Here is an 18,393-nt window from a genome sequence, read left to right as displayed (position 1 = left end):
TGTCTCTGGTTGAAATAGAAATACCAATTGAAAATGTACTGTAGTAATGATGATGATGAAGATTTTAATAATAATAATGATGATGATGATGATGATGATGCACTTGGTCTAACTCAAATCCTTGTCACCGATTCAAGGTTAAACCCAAAGTCAAAGCTTTTACACCAAGAAGGTACTTCATATAACTCTTCATATAAGGTTTCAGTCATACCCCCTTAAGATAATACATGAACCACTTGGCAGGTAGCCTAGCGGTTAACAGCGTTGGGCCAGTAACCGAAAGGTTGCTGGTTTGAATCCCCGAGCCGGCAAGGTGGAAAAATCTGTTGTTCTGCCCTTGAGCAAGACAGTGATACTCACTTATGAATGGTGCTCAAGGGCAGAACGGCACTTTTCCAGCTCAGGGATTCAAACCAGCAACCTTTCGGTTACTGGCCCAATGCCCTTAACCGCTAGGCTACCTGCCAAGTGGTTCATGTATTATCTTAAGGGGGCATGACTGAAACCGTATATGAAGAGTTATATGAAGTACCTTCTTGGTGTAAAAGCAACAGCAACTTCTCCCCGGGCGCCGATGATGTCGATGAAGGCAGCCCCCCGCACCTCTCTGATTCAGAGGGGTTGGGTTAAATGTGGAAAACACATTTCAGTTGAACGCATTTAAGTTGTAAAACTGACTAGGTATCCCCTTTCCCTTCCCTAAAATGTAACCTATCGTACAAGTTGCCCTTGACGAGCAGATATCATAGCCGACTGCGGTTGTGTCATTGCCGATATGCTTTGAACTGTTGAAGAAAAGATCCTACACGAAATCGAATTGATGGTGGTTATACCATCGTAACAATGATCCAATATCATAGTAATGGAACACAGTGTTATGTTAATAATGGAACACAGTGTTATGTTAATAATGGAACACAGTGTTATGTTAATAATGGAACACAGTGTTATGTTAATAATGGATCACAGGCGATATGTTCATTTAAGTCATTTGTCTATCATACACTCAAGGTCATTCGAAATTCACCTACATCAATTTAGCACTTTTACAATTCATTTTGACATGATTGTCCAGCCAAAAATGTATCACTATTTGACAGGGTCTCACTTCCTAAAACACGGCCATGTGAGGCAGTGGAGGAGCAGTATTTGGCTGTTGATCCCTGTCCTTGGTGCTGAAAGGAGAGAAGGTTTCGCTAAAGCAGTGGTTGTCATGGTGACACAGGCAGGCCCTGGTAATACTGTAATGATAAAGCTCCTCTGGATTGTGCCGCAGTAAACACTGCCACTAGGGTCCCGTTAAAAAAGCACCACACGCGCTGCATGCAAAACGGCTAACGGCTATGGGCTCTTGCCTATTTCTCCTCAGTCTCTCTGAGTATGTCCCTTACCTTCATTCATTTACTCCTCAGTTCATTCATTCACTCTTTCTGTCTCTTTCTCCCTCTCTCTCGGTCACTCACTCCTTCATCGTTCTTGGCTTGAATATTTTGTCACCCTCTCTCTTGACTGGGGAAATGGTTGACTTCTCCATTTCCCTTTTTTTCCCCCTCCCTCCAAGTCTCTCTCTCACCCACCCTTTATTTTCTTCCTTACAGCCATTTGCCCCCTCGCTTCATTCCATCCCCACACAATCTCATCTCTCTCATACACATCCCTCGAACGCTTTCTCTTTTTCGTTGTCCATTTCTCATTTCTCTCTCTCTCTCTCTCTCTCTCTCTCTCTCTCTCTCTCTCTCTCTCTCTCTCTCTCTCTCTCTCTCTCTCTCTCTCTCTCTCTCTCTCTCTCTCTCTCTCTCTCTCTCTCTGTTTCTGTCTCTGTCTCTGTCTCTGTCTCTGTCTCTGTCTCTGTCTCTGTCTCTTTATCTCCCTCTCTCTCTCTCTCTCTAGCTCTTTGTCTCTCTCTGTTTTGAATTTATGTTGATGCTCTTTCCCAATCTAATTGCAGAGAGACTCTATTGAGGCTTGAAGGTCATTGGACTACGTACATGCACTGTATATAACGTGTTATTCCCACAGAGAACCTTAGGTCATAGTATACTAATTCACTGTTCTCTCTCAATGTCCGTCCAAAGATTGCTGTGTGAGTCCATATGGACTTTCTGTGCTGTCCAGAATCCTCCACCCCCACTCCTTTCCTCCACTCTATCAAGGGGATGCCTTGGTCCATGTCATTATGATGCAGTAAAGAGAGGGATGAGGAGAGAAGATAAAGACAGAGGGATGAGGCAGACAACAGAGAGAAAGAGCCTCTGGAGATAAATAAGTGTGAAGTCTTCTCCGCCTTTCATATTCCACTCCTCCCTCCCTCCCACTCCTCCTCTTTTCCTTCTCTTCTCCTCTCCCATTCTCTCTCTCCATCTCTCTCTCCTCCCTCTGCCCATCCTTCACGGTTACCTCAATGCAGTGTTCATGTAGCTACAAGTCTGTATCTGCGATCTGCGAGTGTTGTCCACACCTTCCTCCTTCCCGCCCATAGGCTGTTAGTCTTTTTCTACTAGACACACACATGCTCACACACACACACACACACACACACACACACACACACACACACACACACACACACACACACACACACACACACACACACACACACACACACACACACACACACACACACACACACACACACACACACACACACACACTCTTGCAGTCACTACACATAGATTTATCTATTGATCTGGTGTATGAGCGTTATAGTTGATACAGCTGCTGCCACTGTGACAGTGTAAGTTTTGCGCCACATTTTTCAAAACGACTGATAAAAGCGTTGCTTTAACACTTTTTAAATCCCACCTCCGTTTATGTGACTTGCAGTATACTGTAGGGTCTAACTTTACTATAAACACGTTCAGGTTGTTGCGTAGTGTACCAACCTTTGTTTCACCTTGAAATATTCTGCTGTATTTATTGTGGTTGTGGTTAAAGATTTGTTCAAGGCATACTTTACCACTATTGGATTTATGTATTGTAATAGACCCCATTACCTTTTAGACAATTGCAGTGTAGGCTATGCAGGAAATTGGTCAACGATTGTTGGTAAAAGATAGGTATTTTTTTTCTCTCTTTCCCTCTTTCTCACTTTTCCTGTCTTCCCTGGTGTTGGATGTTGTATTTTTACCACTATGGTCGGCCAGTTAGCATCCGTCCTATGAAGATCATTATCATTTTCTAAACATTTTTTTTTTTACCTTAGCCTGGACTAATGCCTAGCCTAGCCCTGCACTTGCCTAGGCTAACTTACCCCTGCGCTAGGCCTGGTTGAATAACTAGCCTAGCCCTGGACCAATGCCTAGCCTCACCTATGCTAGCCCTGCACTAACGCCTATCTTTATACTAGCCTAGGCTAACCCAACACTAACACGTCCTACACGGCTTAAGTGGTAGAGGCGCGAGACAATGTTCAGATTGTCCGGTCTTGTCCTCTGGTAACGCATCCATTTATCTTGTGTGTTTTGGTCCTGGTTTTATCCTTTGTTGTCCTCTATTTCATGTATATCCTCTTAACCCCCCTCTCATGTTCTCCTGTCCTTGTTACATCAACTGGTCCCCCCGCTCCCTCCCTTTTGTCTGCCCCCCTCTGTCTCCCCACCTGTGCAACCTACATAACATTTTTCTGTGTTAGGCTTTTTTTGGCGGTGTGTGTGTGTAGCCAAGTGTACTGTGTGCATGTGTGTGTATGAGAGAGATAAGTTGAGAGAGACAGAAAGAGACAAACAAACCGAGAAGGAAAATGCCTCTCAGGCATTAAAATGCCTCTCAGGCAAGGCTTGTATAGCGTGATGGTAAATCTACTGTGTAATGTTTTCCAATATACATGATTATGATGATGACCGTAAAGTGCTATGAGTAACACTACTTCTAGTGGTATTGCTAACAACCATCATCATCACCATCCTCACCATCCTCATCGTCATCCCCATCATCACCACCATCATCACCACCATCATCCCCACCGTCATCATCTCAGAACCCGAATCGCCGTTTCTAGTCCGACTAGAAGAAAACCTTGCCTCCACCGCCGTCACCACCACCAACGCCATTGGACGGAAACTCTCTGCTCTGCTCAGTACCACCGCTGTGTGTACGGTCCTCAGCCAACGAGAGAGCGCTGTGTGCTGGTCCCACCGGTTCCTCCTAGTTCCATGGGATGGGGGTGGCGGGTGGCGATGATTGAGAAATACAGCTCTCCGTACGTGTGTGTGCGCGTGTTTGTGTGTGTGTGTGTGTGTTTGTTTGTGTGTGTGTGTGTGTGTATGTATGTGTTTATGCATGTTATAGAGGAGGGGGAGCACTGCAGCAATCTGGGAAAAGGTAGGTCAGACAGAGTGGAGAGAAACATGGCAGAGGAGTAAGGAGGGAGCGAAAGGAAGAGAAGAAGATTGGAGAGAAATGGGGGATGAGAAAAGAGGGGGAAGAACAGAAGGTACATAAGGTAGAGAGGCCAGGACATGGAGCGTCAGACAGACGTAGAGACAGAGACGTGAAGAGAGACTTGGAAGGGACAAAGAGCCAAAAGACTATTGTTGCTTGGTTCCCATCCTGAATTAATTGGTGTGTTCAGTGTTACCGATCCCTGACTTCTCTTTCACAGGCTCTGTAAAATTTAAGAACGAAAGGAAGCATTGTATATCAGATCCCCACTCAGGTGTAGAAACAATACGCATATTTCTCTCCATCCATATGGTCTGCCTATATGGTCATCCATAATTACTGTTGTGCCAATCAAATGCAGCGATACTGGCATATCCTTTCAGCGTATTTATATTTTTATGTTTTATGGCTTTCCAAGAAGGTCACTCGCTACTGTGAGATGCTACTGCTTTTCAGCTAATCTCTGCTGTACAGAACATAACTTGAGTTCCTTCTCTTCAGATTTTCTCTACAGATATGTATCTTCTGATTCTATATGTGGATTGATTTGAGTTCAGTGAAAACATGTGTAGCCCTATCTTGTAGTCAAACGTCCTATTGGCCTCATGGGTGGAATGTCATTCATATTTTTTCATAATTTCGTAATTAATCAACATTATTTAAAATAGACAACCTAAAATCCAGTGTTTCTATGTCAAACTTCATACAAAAAAAAATACAAAAAATGGAATTATTACATTTGAATACTTTCCGAATGTATGCCAGCAAAATATATCGCCTCAGTGAGTAAGTGAGGAAAAAGAGAGGACGGCGAAGAAAATAAAGAGACTCTCTTTTTCAAAACTGAGTCACCATCTCGTCATCAGAAACGGTCTGGGCAGATTGAATATCTCAGTGCCGGGATGCTTTAATAACTTTGCCCGTTTTTTCTTTGTTTTTGCTCTCTGTCCAAGAAATTCGCCCTGGAGGACAGAGAGAGCTTTGGAAAGAAATGAGCTAGGCTGTTGTTCTGTTTGTAGATAGGGATATTCTCCTGAGGCAGAGTGAAAGGGAGGCAGTGTCCAGACAGCAATTGAAGTACACTAATGACACTCAGCGCTTTTTAGTGTATCCCATTGCTTTCTTGTCAGTGGTGTGTAGGATGTCATTTTGTCAAAATGGTCAGGAGATTACATCTTATTTAGGCTCGCGGCTAATGTTTAACTTCCATCCCCAAACTGAAAGGCAGACCGTCCCCAAACTGAAAGACAGACACACCATTTACCAAATGCTTTTAAAATCGAATAAAATCACATTGAGCGCATGCATTTCTTGTAAACGTAAGTGATCACTGTGGGAATTGAACTCATGACCTTGGTCTCACGCTCACCAACTGAGCCTCACAGGATCACTAGGGCCACTCTAACCAGATATGGTTATAGACTGGATGTTGTCATTTAGTTATAGGGCAACCCATAATACATTTGCGGAATTAGTTCACACAATGAATAGAGTTTGAAACTAAGTCTGGCAGTTTGGATATCGCAAATGAGCACTTCAAGAGGATAATATCCAGTTTGACGCCTTGTTGAATTTTGATTGATATGAAGTCTCTGGCTGATTGCCCTCCTGTTGTGCTGTCTGAATTGATCAATGGTTAATACACAAGTACCAGGTTTTAGCACCCACGCCATGCAATATACTTGATATTTAGTCAGGTATCATTCTCACAATGCTTTATACCAGCGTTTACCTAACCCGGTCCTCGGGACTCCAGGGGGTGCACATTTGGGTTTTTGCCCTAACACTACACAGCTGATTCGAAGCTTGATGATTAGTTGATTATATTATATTATAATCAACTAATCATCAAGCTTTGAATCAGCTGTGTAGTGTTAGGGCAAAAACCCAAATGTGCACCCCCTGGAGTCCCGAGGACCGGGTTTTGAAAACCCTGTTTATACAGTAGCACAATAATTGTGGTAGTATAAGGAATACAGTATGGTGTTAGGTTCTGAACAAATGGAGTAAAAACTCAAAAATGGATGGCTAGAAAAAGCTCAAACCAAGTTTATTCAACCCATTGGATGCTCTAGCTGAAAACACAGTTTGCATATGATCTAACAGGCATTTATATGTCATGATGAGGTTAGAGGTATGACTTCTGTCCATCTGTTTCCCAAAACTGCCTAAATGTTGCGCTGTTGTCTTTGCGGTCGAGCGGTCTGAAGCAGTTCCACTTCATCCTGTCACTTCTCCATGATAGTTACAAGTGACCATATGTTCACCTTACTCAACAGACTTTGGACATACAGTGAATTTCGGAAACTATTCAGACACCTTGACTTTTTCAATTTTTTTCCCCCCTCATCAATCTACACCCAATTCTCAATAATGACAAAGAAAAAACGGGGTTTTAGAAATTTTGGCAAATGTATAAAAAAAAAATGCAATATCACATTTACACAAGTATTCAGACCCTTTACTCAGGACTTTGTTGAAGCATCTTTGGCAGCAATTACAGCCTCAAGTCTTCTTGGGTATGACGCTACAAGCTTGGCACACCTGTATTTGGGGAGTTTCTCCCATTCTTCTTTGCAGATCCTCTCAAGCTCTGTCAGGTTGAATGGGAAGCGTCGCTGCACAGCTATTTTTAGGTCTCTCCAGAGATGTTCGATCGGGTTCAAGTCCGGGCTCTGGCTGGGCCATTCAAGGACATTCCTGTGTTGTCTTGGCTGTGTGCTTATGGTCGTTGTTCTGTTGGAAGGTGAACTTTCGCCGCCAGTCTGAGATCCTGAATGCTCTGGAGCAGATTTTCATCAAGGATCTCTCTGTACTTTGCGCCGTTCATCTTTCCCTCAAGCCTGACTAGTCTCCAAGTCCCTGCCGCTGAAAAACATCCCTGAGCATGATGCTGCCACCACCATGCTTCACCGTAGGGATGGTGCCAGGTTTCCTCCAGATGTGACGCTTGGCATTCAAGCCAAAAACTTCAATCTTGGTTTCATCAGACCAGAGAATCTTGTTCCTCATGGTCTGAGAGTCCTTTAGGTGCTTTTTGGCACACTCCAAGCAGGGCTGTCATGTGCCTTTTACTGAGGAGTGGCTTCCGTCTGCAGAGAAGATTGTCCTTCTGGAAGGTTCTCCCATTTCCACAGAGGAACGCTGGAGCTCTGTCAGAGTGACCATCGGGTTCTTGGTCACCTCCCTGAACAAGGCCCTTCTCCCCTGATTGCTCAGTTTTGCCCGACGGCCATCTCTATGAAGAGTCTTCATGGTTCCAAACTTCTTCCATTGAGGAATGATGGAGGCCACTGTGTTCTTGGGGACCTTCAATGCTGTACCTCGACACAATCCTTTCTCAGAGCTCTACGTACAATTTTTTCAACCTCTTGGCTTGGATTTTGCTCTGACATGCCCTGTCAACTGTGGGACCTTATATAGACAAGTGTGTGCCTTTCCAAATCATGTCCAATCAATTGAATTTACCACAGGTGGACTCCAATCAAGTTGTGGAAACATCTCAAGGATGATCAATGGAAACAGGATGCACCTGAGCTCAAGTTCGAGTCTCATAGCAAAGGGTCTGAATACTTATATAAATAAGGTTTTTCAGGTTACATTTTTTTCTAAATTTGCAAAAATTTCATTTTTTTTTCTTTTCGCTTTGTCGTTATGGTGTATTGTATGCAGATTGGCGAGGAAAAACATTAATTTAATCAATTTTAGAGTAAGGCTGTAATGTAACAAAATGTGGAAAAAGTCAAGGGGTCTGAATACTTTCCGAAGGCACTGTACATTGTGTTCACCTTTTCTCTTACAATACAATTCCATACACGAAGTTCCTCTTCACCATTAATTGACATATCTTGTATATTCATTATGCAGATAACATAATCACTAAGGTCTAATATAGTAACATTTGAAAGTATATTTTAAGTTAGAACCCAACAATTACTATCAAGTGTGTTAATTGGAGGATGATAATGTCTTAGCAATATTGTTTCTTGCAAGTAACTCTGCATTCACAGAAATGTTGAAAAGTAGGGGGTTAATTACATTACTTAATGGTGAGTATTGGCTTCCCGTTACTGTTACCTTGCACTGGACTGTAATGGATTATGTTGAGGATAAAATAGAGTGCCATCTCAAGCACTTTGGGCTTTAGGGATTTCCACTGTATGATTAATATATTAGTTGTAAGGGTCAAAATGTTTGTTGATACGTAATGTACAATAGAGCTGTCAGTCCTTTTACTTTGTGTATAATACTTTGACTTCGGTGCGAATTGTAATTTCCCCAACATTACATATTTTCAAATAATCAGACTGGCTAGTTATTGGAGCATAAGTTTGGACCACATTTCATTTCATTATGCAGGGCAACAAACAGGCTCAATGCCACATGTTTCAGACCCTTTATGTTGAACATTCAGTATGAGGGGGTGAGCACGTGCCCCATCCTGATTTTGAAACCTATTTAGTGCACTCTGAGATACATGAATATTTATAATTCATCAGCTTTTACCGTTTACGACTCTCTTTTTCCCCATCACTTTCTTTTGTGTCCTATCCGTCTTTATTTTCTTGCCCTTTTCTCTGTGTCCGTGCTGCTCCAATGAGACAGTAGTACTCTGTATTCTCATTCCAGCCTTTCCTACATTCTCTAGGTTTATGACGTGTGGCTCCCGGTTTTCAATTTTTTTCCACCACTTCTCCTTGGACTGTCATGCCTATGACCATTGCAGCCTTTTTCATAAGTGTCAGATAGAGTATCCCTCAGTGCTTGGTCCAGTTTGACCCTGCAGTCACCCTCCAGGTCAACAATTATCCCATTTAGGTGTCTAGTCAGGTTTAATAATCTGAGCTCATGATCTCATCTGACTGAGTAATGCCCTGCAGTGTCCTGTAGGGGCTGACTAACTGTTGAGCAACACACCATCTGCTTTTCTAGCTATGTTGTTTGTATATGACTGTAACCCTTCTCTCCTTCCTCTCTCTTTTCTCCCTTACCCTCCCTCTATCTTCAACTCTTTCTCTTTGCCTTCTGTCTTCCTGCCTTTCCCCTCCTCTCTCTGGTTCTTTCTGTTCTTCTCCTCCAGTACTGCGCATTCCTCTCCCTTCTGTTCATCCTCATCTCCATCTCCACCTTCTGCATGGAGACACACGAGGCCTTCAATACCATCTACAACAAGACGGAGAACGTGACGGAGGGAAACGTGACGCGCGAGGTGATCGTCTACGAGGTGGTGACCGACAGCTGGCTTACGTACGTGGAGGGCATGTGCGTCATCTGGTTCACCATTGAGGTGATGGCCCGCGTAGTCTTCTGCCCGGACAAGGTCGAGTTCTTCAGGAGCACCCTCAACATCATCGACTTCATTGCCATCATGCCTTTCTACCTGGAGGTGGGGCTGAGCGGCCTGTCCTCCAAAGCCGCCAAGGACGTGTTGGGCTTCCTGCGTGTGGTCCGCTTCGTTCGCATCCTGCGTATCTTCAAGCTGACCCGCCACTTTGTGGGGCTTCGCGTCCTGGGCCACACGCTCCGTGCCAGCACCAACGAGTTCCTCCTGCTCATCATCTTCCTCGCTCTCGGAGTGCTCATCTTCGCCACCATGATCTACTACGCCGAGCGCATCGGCGCCGACCCTGATGACCCTACGGCTGCCAAACACACAAACTTCAAGAATATCCCCATTGGTTTCTGGTGGGCCGTGGTCACCATGACCACTCTGGGCTACGGGGACATGTACCCCGAGACGTGGTCGGGGATGCTGGTGGGCGCGCTGTGCGCCCTGGCAGGGGTGCTGACCATCGCCATGCCTGTGCCCGTCATCGTCAACAACTTTGGCATGTACTACTCACTGGCCATGGCTAAGCAGAAGCTTCCCAAAAAGAAGGGCAAGCACATCCCCCGCCCCACCATGCCGGGCTCGCCCAACTACTGCAAGCCTGACGCTCTCGCTATGGCCACCGCCTCGCCCCATAGGATCCTGGGTAATGTACTCGGCGAGGTGATCGGGCCCGGAGGCTTCGACTGCCCCCTTGCTCAAGAGGAGGTCATAGAAATCAACCGAGGTGAGACATTTCTATTTTCATTCTTCAGTACCATATTTTAAGAGACAGACTGCAAGTTAACAAACTGGCTTCGACCTTGACTTGTAAAATCTGCACGAGTTCATCAACACAACATGGAGCTTTGCTGAGCATCTGGGCATTCTACCACTAGCCTCCCCAAGGGCGTAGAACACAAATTACTCCGTCAATTTTTTTTATTTTTGGCAAAGAGGTTGTGAAACTGTACAGTTTAGCATCGACAGATATCCAATCAAATTTGGAACAGGGATTTGCACAGTAAGTGGAGGATTCTGGTCTGTATAAGATTTAGGAATCCGAATGTTATCTGACAGCTAGTTACAGGCACTCAGTAATCTCAGTAATAGTACAGTCCTGCAGATCCATGAGGTGTGGGGTGTGAGTGGGGGTTTAGAGTGCCTATGTCCCTGATAGGGATAGTTTGGGGGCGGGAGGGTGGGGGGGTGGCTGATTCTGAATCTGCCCTTGAGAGATGGCTAGCCCATCAGAACTTATGGGTAATTTATAATCAACTGGTGAGTCCACATTTGCCGAGAGGGCTCCATCTGCCCCCGTAGAACAAACACAGTACATAAAAAATTGACCCATTTGGATCTGTTTGCAACAGACCAATGTGCTTTTTTTCATTTGGCATGGTTATATACAGTGGCGGTTTTACCATGTAAATCTTGGTAGACCAATAATAAATAAATGTGGAATGCATGCCAGTAAAACCACTACACAACACAACACTAAACAATACATTAATTGCACTATAACTGTGCCAAACGGTGTCCACAAACTATTAGGGCCTACATAAAGCTGTCCCAACAGCAGTCCCAACACCTTACCACCGCTACACCTGGCTATCAGCGGAGCCTTGTCTGGCAGCGAAACAATTCATTCAGCCTCATTTACTGCCTTTAAAAAAAACCATAGCTGATATGGCTGACTTGCTTAAACAAATGTGGTTTCTAATGACAATTGAGATGTACAAACTATGGCATAAGGGGACGACAAGCGGATAAGAGGCAATCCGTAATTTCAATTAAGATAATGAGCAACCTAGGATCGATGTAACGTTAGTCAATTTAACTATTTGTTTAGCACTTTCTAAATGTACAGCGACAGAATTCAGAACATGGGCCGTTTTTACAGTATTCTCCCTGTACACCAAGTTAGAACCATAGGATAAATAAAGGGGGCATATACGCAGACAATGAAAGCTCTTGTAATATTCACTGATTACATTTCTCTTAAACAGGTTATAGGCTACAGTAGAACAGTCAGAACAGTAGGCGGAATTAAGAGGCGTAAATTGACCAAATTATTAGGGTGAGGCACATGGGCTACTAACATCTTACTACACAACATACACTTAGTATTACTTTCTTAGGTACAGTATACATATCTCCCTGGAATATTACATAATTTATGAAGCCGCATACAATACCTTTTGGACTCACATTGTTGTGCTCGGTTAACTTGAACAGGAAGGTGGCGCGGCGGTCCTCCGAGTTAACGGTTGTTTTGAGCGTGGCACAAATCGTGCTTCATTGACAGCATGGCCAATGTTGAATGTTTATCGTTTTAAACTTGGAAAAGAGCCCCTTAATCCCAGATTTGGGACCACACAGCCACTGTCACTGATTCCTTCCAAACCACTCATTGAATTTGCAATTTCCAACTTGTTGTGTAATGTTTGTGTCCAGTGGCCGATGAGCACCGATACGTTATCTATAATTTCTCTTCATTATTCCTCTTCATATGACAAGGATTAAAAAGTATTTGCCAGTAGATTGTCGACTTGATTCATGATGATGACTGCTATCCTAAGATTGTGAAAGTATGATGTTGACATGATCAGTCCAATCAAAGCTACTGTACACGCCCCCCCCCCCCCCCCCAAAAATACATTATATTTTCCTTTCAAAAAATGTGGGGCTCAAAACAGGTGTGACGGGTTGTCCACTGGTTGTATATCACCTAATATGAACCCAATATCCACATACGACAATAGATCACATGTGTTTTGTAGCCCTTGAGAAATCATCAGTGACTCAGCAATAATAGTATTTTATTGCATAAGCGCCTATAGTACCCCACCACTGTCTTTCACGCTCTCTTTTGTTAAGGATTTTGTTGTAGGTTGTTAGTAGGTTGTTGAGCAGGAACTCATCTGGGATCAGATTTGACAGCTGTGTCTGAGGCAGTGGAGGCTGCTGAGGGGAAGACAGCTCATAATAATGGCTGGAGTGAATGGAATGGCATCAACACATAAACACATTATTTCCACTCATTCTGCTCCAGCCATTACCAAGAGCCTGTCCTTCCCAATTAATGTGCCACCAACCTCCTGTGGTCTGAGGATACAGTGCCTTCGGAAAGTATTCAGACCCCTTTACTTTTTCCACGTTTTGTTAAGTTACAGCCTTATTCTAAAATGGATTAAATACATACAAATCCTCAGCAATCTACTCTCAATACCCCATAATGACAAAGCAAAAGCACGTTTTTAGAAATTGTTGCAAATGTATTACAAATAAAAAACAGAAATCCCTTTTTTACATAAGTATAATGACCCTTTGCTATGAGACTTACAATTGAGCTCAGGTGCAACCTGTTTCCATTGATCATCCTTGAGATGTTTCTACAACTTGATTGGAGTCCACCTAAATTCAATTGATTGGACATGATTTGGAAAGGCACACAACTGTCTATATAAGGTCCCACGGTTGACAGTGCATGTCAGAGCAAAAACCAAGTCATGAGGTCGAAGGAATTTTCCGTAGAGCTCCCCGACAGGATTGTGTCGAGGCACAGATCTGGGAAAGGGTACCAAAACTTTCTGATGCATTGAAGATCCCCAAGAACACAGTGGCCTCCATCATTCTTAAATGGAAGAAGTTTGGAACCACCAAGATTCTTCCTAGAGCTGGCCGCCCGGCCAAACTGAGCAATCGGGGGAAAAGGGCCTTGGTCAGGGAGGTGACCAAGAACCCGATGGTCACTGGCAGAGCTCCAGAGTTCCTCTGTGGAGATGGGAGAACCTTCCAGAAGGACATCCATCTCTGCAGCACTCCACCAATCAGGCCTTTATGGTAGAGTGGTGGCACGTTGGTGGCAGCATCATGCTCCAGAGCGCTCAGGACCTCTGACTAGGGCAAAGGTCCCCTTTCCAATAAGACAATGACCCTTAGCACACAGCCAAGACAACGCAGGAGTGGCTTCGGGGACAAGTCTCTGAATGCCTTGAGTGGCCCAGCCAGAGCTCGGACTTGAACGTGATTGAACATCTCTGGAGAGAACTGAAAATACCTGTGCAGCAACGCTACCCATCCAACCTGACAGAGCTTGAGAGGATCTGCAGAGAAGAATGGGAGAAACTCCCCAAATACAGGTATGCCAAGCTTGTAGCATCATACCCAAAAAGACTCGAGGCTGTAATTGCTGCCAAAGGTGCTTCAAGAAAGTACTGAGTAAAGGGTCTGAATACTTATGTAAATGTGATATTTCATTTTATTGTTTTTTTTTAATAAAATTTGAACATTTTTATAAAAACCTGTTTTTGCTTTGTCATTGTGGGGTATTGTGTGATTGATGAGGGGGGGGGAAACGCTTTAATCAATTTTAGAATAAGGCTGTAACCTATGTGTAAAAAGTCAAGGGGTCTGATACATTCCAAAGGCACTGTGTAAGCACCAGTCATACTGCAGCATCAACTCACACCCTCAACCCCACCTCTTATACTACCATGTCCAGTTTATAGTTTACCATGCTGTCTAGCTAAGCCAGTATAGACATGAACTTTGACACATTAGCCATTATCAATTACTTATCGTAGTCAAATCAAATGTTATTCGTCACATGCTTTGTAAACAACAGGTGCGGGTTATCAGGGAAATGATTACTTACGGGCCCTTCCCAACAATGCAGAGAGAAAAAAATAATAATTTGAAAAATAATAACACAATGAATAAATACACAATACACTATTTTACTGAATCTGTCTTTGCTTATGCATCTTGTGTATCTCATCTGCAGTATTAAATTGTGATCAGTTTACATGCAGTAACCCCCCCCCACCCCCATTCCTTTGGCTATTTTCTTATATACCTTTTTCCAGTGATGGGAGACTGAGGATTCATGATTTCTGTATCGCCGGGCCAAGGTGCCATGCCAAAACCTTCGATATAGCAGCCAATCAAAGTCCCTCAGCTTGCAACAGCAAGCTCTTTGATTGGGCCAATTGAATCATCAAGTCTGCAACTCCTTCCCTCAAACTATGTTCCAATGTCCGTACTAACATATTACGGAGAATGAAGCAGTGTAATGGGCATGCACCCTAAGTGGTATGCTAGTGTGGATGTGGAAACACTGTCCAGTTTGGCCTCAGTCTCCCATCACAACCTTCCTCCTCTACTATCCAGATACCTCACTTCTCTCCTCCTCTCCTCTTCCTTCATTCCTTCTCCTTTACTCTCTGCTTCTCCCTTGCTCTGCTTCCCGCCCCCCCTTTCCCTGTCTCCTTCTTTTCCCGAAAGATTCCAAGCAGAACGGCGACGCGGCCACTGCGGCCCTGGCGAACGAGGACTGCCCTACCATCGACCAGGTGCTGAGCCCGGATGAGCGGAGTCCCGCGGGGCGAGGGGGCACCGGAGTAACCAGGGAACGCTACCAGCAGGACCGCGCTTGCTTCCTGCTCAACACCAGGGAATTCCGCGCCACAGATGGGAATGTGCGGAAAGGTACGTCACTCCCACAGGGGACAAAACCGTAACCACATACACCACATAGGTCGACAGAGCTACACACAAGATGCCATAAGGCACAAGCACTGATACAGATAAAAATTCTCTGCATATAGAAGATGCTAATAGGGCAGGTGCACAGGGGACAAATACGTACACAAGTGATGTATACATGATCAAATACAGCATATATGGGAACTGATTTGTGGTTAGTTACTGAGAACACGCAGACAGACACAAGCAATGGCCAAGAGCATCATGGGAAGAGCCATGATGGTGTGACAGAGAGGTTCCAAACACTAGTTTCTGACAGGACACAACAACACCCACGTACAACATCTTTACTCTTCTGCTCTTCTTTGCTCTGGCCTATATACAGTGGGGAGAACAAGTATTTGATACACTGCCGATTTTGCAGGTTTTCCTACTTACAAAGCATGTAGAGGTCTGTAATATTTATCATAGGTACACTTCAACTGTGAGACACGGAATCTAAAACAAAAATCCAGAAAATCACATTGTATGATTTTTAAGTAATTAATTTGCATTTTATTGCATGACATAAGTATTTGATACATCAGAAAAGCAGAACTTAATATTTGGTACAGAAACCTTTGTTTGCAATTACAGAGATCATACGTTTCCTGGAGTTCTTGACCAGGTTTGCACACACTGCAGCAGGGATTTTGTCCCACTCCTCCATACAGACCTTCTCCAGATCCTTCAGGTTTCGGGGCTGTCGCTGGGCAATACGGACTTTCAGCGCCCTCCAAAGATTTTCTATTGGGTTCAGGTCTGGAGACTGGCTAGGCCACTCCAGAACCTTGAGATGCTTCTTACGGAGCCACTCCTTAGTTTCCCTGGCTGTGTGTTTCGGGTCGTTGTCATGCTGGAAGACCCAGCCACGACCCATCTTCAATGCTCTTACTGAGGGAAGGAGGTTGTTGGCCAAGATCTCGCAATACATGGCCCCATCCATCCTCCCCTCAATACGGTGCAGTCGTCCTGTCCCCTTTGCAGAAAAGCATCCCCAAAGAATGATGTTTCCACCTCCATGCTTCACGGTTGGGATCGTGTTCTTGGGGTTGTACTCATCCTTCTTCTTCCTCCAAACACGTCGAGTGGAGTTTAGACCAAAAAGCTAAATTTTTGTCTCATCAGACCACATGACCTTCTCCCATTCTTCCTCTGGATCATCCAGATGGTCATTGGCAAACTTCAGACGGGCCTGGACATGCCCTGGCTTGAGCAGCGGGACCTTGCGTGCGCTGCAGTATTTTAATCCATGACGGCATAGTGTGTTACTAATGGTTTTCTTTGAGACTGTGGTCCCAGCTCTCTTCAGGTCATTGACCAGGTCCTGCCGTGTAGTTCTGGGCTGATCCCTCACCTTCCTCATGATCATTGATGCCCCACGAGGTGAGATCTTGCATGGAGCCCCAGACCGAGGATGATTGACCGTCATCTTGAACTTCTTCCATTTTCTAATAATTGCGCCAACAGTTGTTGCCTTCTCACCAAGCTGCTTGCCTATTGTCCTGTAGCCCATCCCAGCCTTGTGCAGATCTACAATTTTATCCCTGATGTCCTTACACAGCTCTCTGGTCTTGGCCATTGTGGAGAGGTTGGAGTCTGTTTGATTGAGTGTGTGGACAGGTGTCTTTTATACAGGTAACGAGTTCAAACAGGTGCAGTTAATACAGGTAATGAGTGGAGAACAGGAGGGCTTCTTAAAGAAAAACTAACAGGTCTGTGAGAGCCGGAATTCTTACTGGTTGGAAGGTGATCAAATACTTATGTCTTGCAATAAAATGCAAATTAATTACTTAAAAATCATACAATGTGATTTTCTGGATTTTTGTTTTAGATTCCGTCTCTCATAGTTGAAGTGTACCTATGATAAAAATTACAGACCTCTACATGCTTTGTAAGTAGGAAAACCTGCAAAATCGGCAGTGTATCAAATACTTGTTCTCCCCACTGTATGTTTCCACCTCTTTACCTTCATGCTGTGACACTTCCATCACACTTGGTATCACCTTTCTTTCTTCCTGTCTGTATTTTCTGTCCCTCTCTCTTTCATTCACTGCCTCAAATTGTCATCCTCCATTTTGTCCTTTGTATTTTCTCATCTTTTTTCACGCTCATGGCTTCTCTCTCTTTCTCTGTCTCTTGTACATAGACAGTTGACCATGCATTAATTGACCTCTCGTCACTTCTGTTTCTCTCTCTCTCTCCCTCCCTCTCTCTCTCTCTCTCTCTCTCTCTCCTGCCTCCCCTCCTCCCCCTTGTTTGGCTGCCTCCCACTTGATGCCCTGCCCCCCCCACCCCCTTTCCTTGTCCCCCATCTTTGATTCCATATCCCCATTCTTTTCCCTCCTCCTTTCCTTTCCTCTTCGAAACATGCCTTATTTACACCTGCTTACCCCATGTATACTCTTGTTCCGATTCTGAAACGCAATACCTCGATCCATTTCTTTACGGGCTGCCACAAACCTTTTTTTTTACCACCTACAACCACCACCACCAAACCTGCACCAAACACTTCTCCTTTACACTCCTCCCAAACTCTCAACGCCACTTTTGACGCTAAACTAGAGGCAGCAGGCTTGGCAGCCAGCCCAGACTCCCCTTTGGCTGATGAATGGTATAAGCTGGAAGGGTCTCTCCTACAGCAGGACCTCAATGCAAACTCCACCTCTTCCTGGATCAAACCATAGGGCCAAGAGGTAACACCTTAAAACCACGGGGACCCGAAATGGAACCCCGTTAGCTGTACCATGTTTTTCTTTTTTACCTAATCCGTCCGCCAAACATTTTAGGTTCTCTCAACTCCATGACATTGCATGTTGGCAGTTGACACTGAAACATACCACCCACAGACACACTTGAACACAGAACACACTCACACTCTCACATACAGTACACTATGCATGACCGCAAATCACGACTAGTACCCACTGTGTTCACTGTGCTGTGTCTGTACAGTATGTTAGGTAAAGTCGAAGTATCACCCATAAATTGCCCTCTGTGTTAATGTAGGTAAGTTCAAATACTGAAATCAACCCTTACAGAAAATCACATGATTACACGTCTGTAGTTTCATGTTATCACATGTTTCTTTACATATTGTCACCTGTTATCACATTAACCTCACATAAGATCACATGTGATCACATGAACACGTGTTCACGTGAAAATGTATGTAG

The 18,393-nt window shown here is 44.3% G+C and overlaps 1 protein-coding gene across 7 annotated transcripts in view; it reads left to right on the top strand.

The window, feature by feature from the left end:
* Positions 1-18,393, top strand: part of LOC139570426 (voltage-gated potassium channel KCNC1-like) — a 75,676-nt gene that overhangs the window by 26,040 nt on the left and 31,243 nt on the right. For 3 of the 7 annotated variants that reach the window (XM_071392293.1, XM_071392295.1, XM_071392294.1), the window contains exons 3-5: positions 9,461-10,436; positions 14,978-15,181; positions 17,783-17,913. In XM_071392293.1, coding sequence (XP_071248394.1) covers positions 9,461-10,436; positions 14,978-15,181; positions 17,783-17,904 — 1,302 coding nt within the window. In that variant the 3' untranslated portion in view covers positions 17,905-17,913. The other 4 variants (XM_071392297.1, XM_071392296.1, XM_071392292.1 and 1 more) reach the window with 2 other exon arrangements.

The sequence above is a fragment of the Salvelinus alpinus genome, chromosome 3 (assembly GCF_045679555.1).
Source record: "Salvelinus alpinus chromosome 3, SLU_Salpinus.1, whole genome shotgun sequence".
NCBI classification, from domain to species: domain Eukaryota; kingdom Metazoa; phylum Chordata; class Actinopteri; order Salmoniformes; family Salmonidae; genus Salvelinus; species Salvelinus alpinus.
The sequence above is the reverse complement of the archived record's forward strand: the minus strand, read 5'-3'. Positions and strand labels throughout refer to the sequence as shown.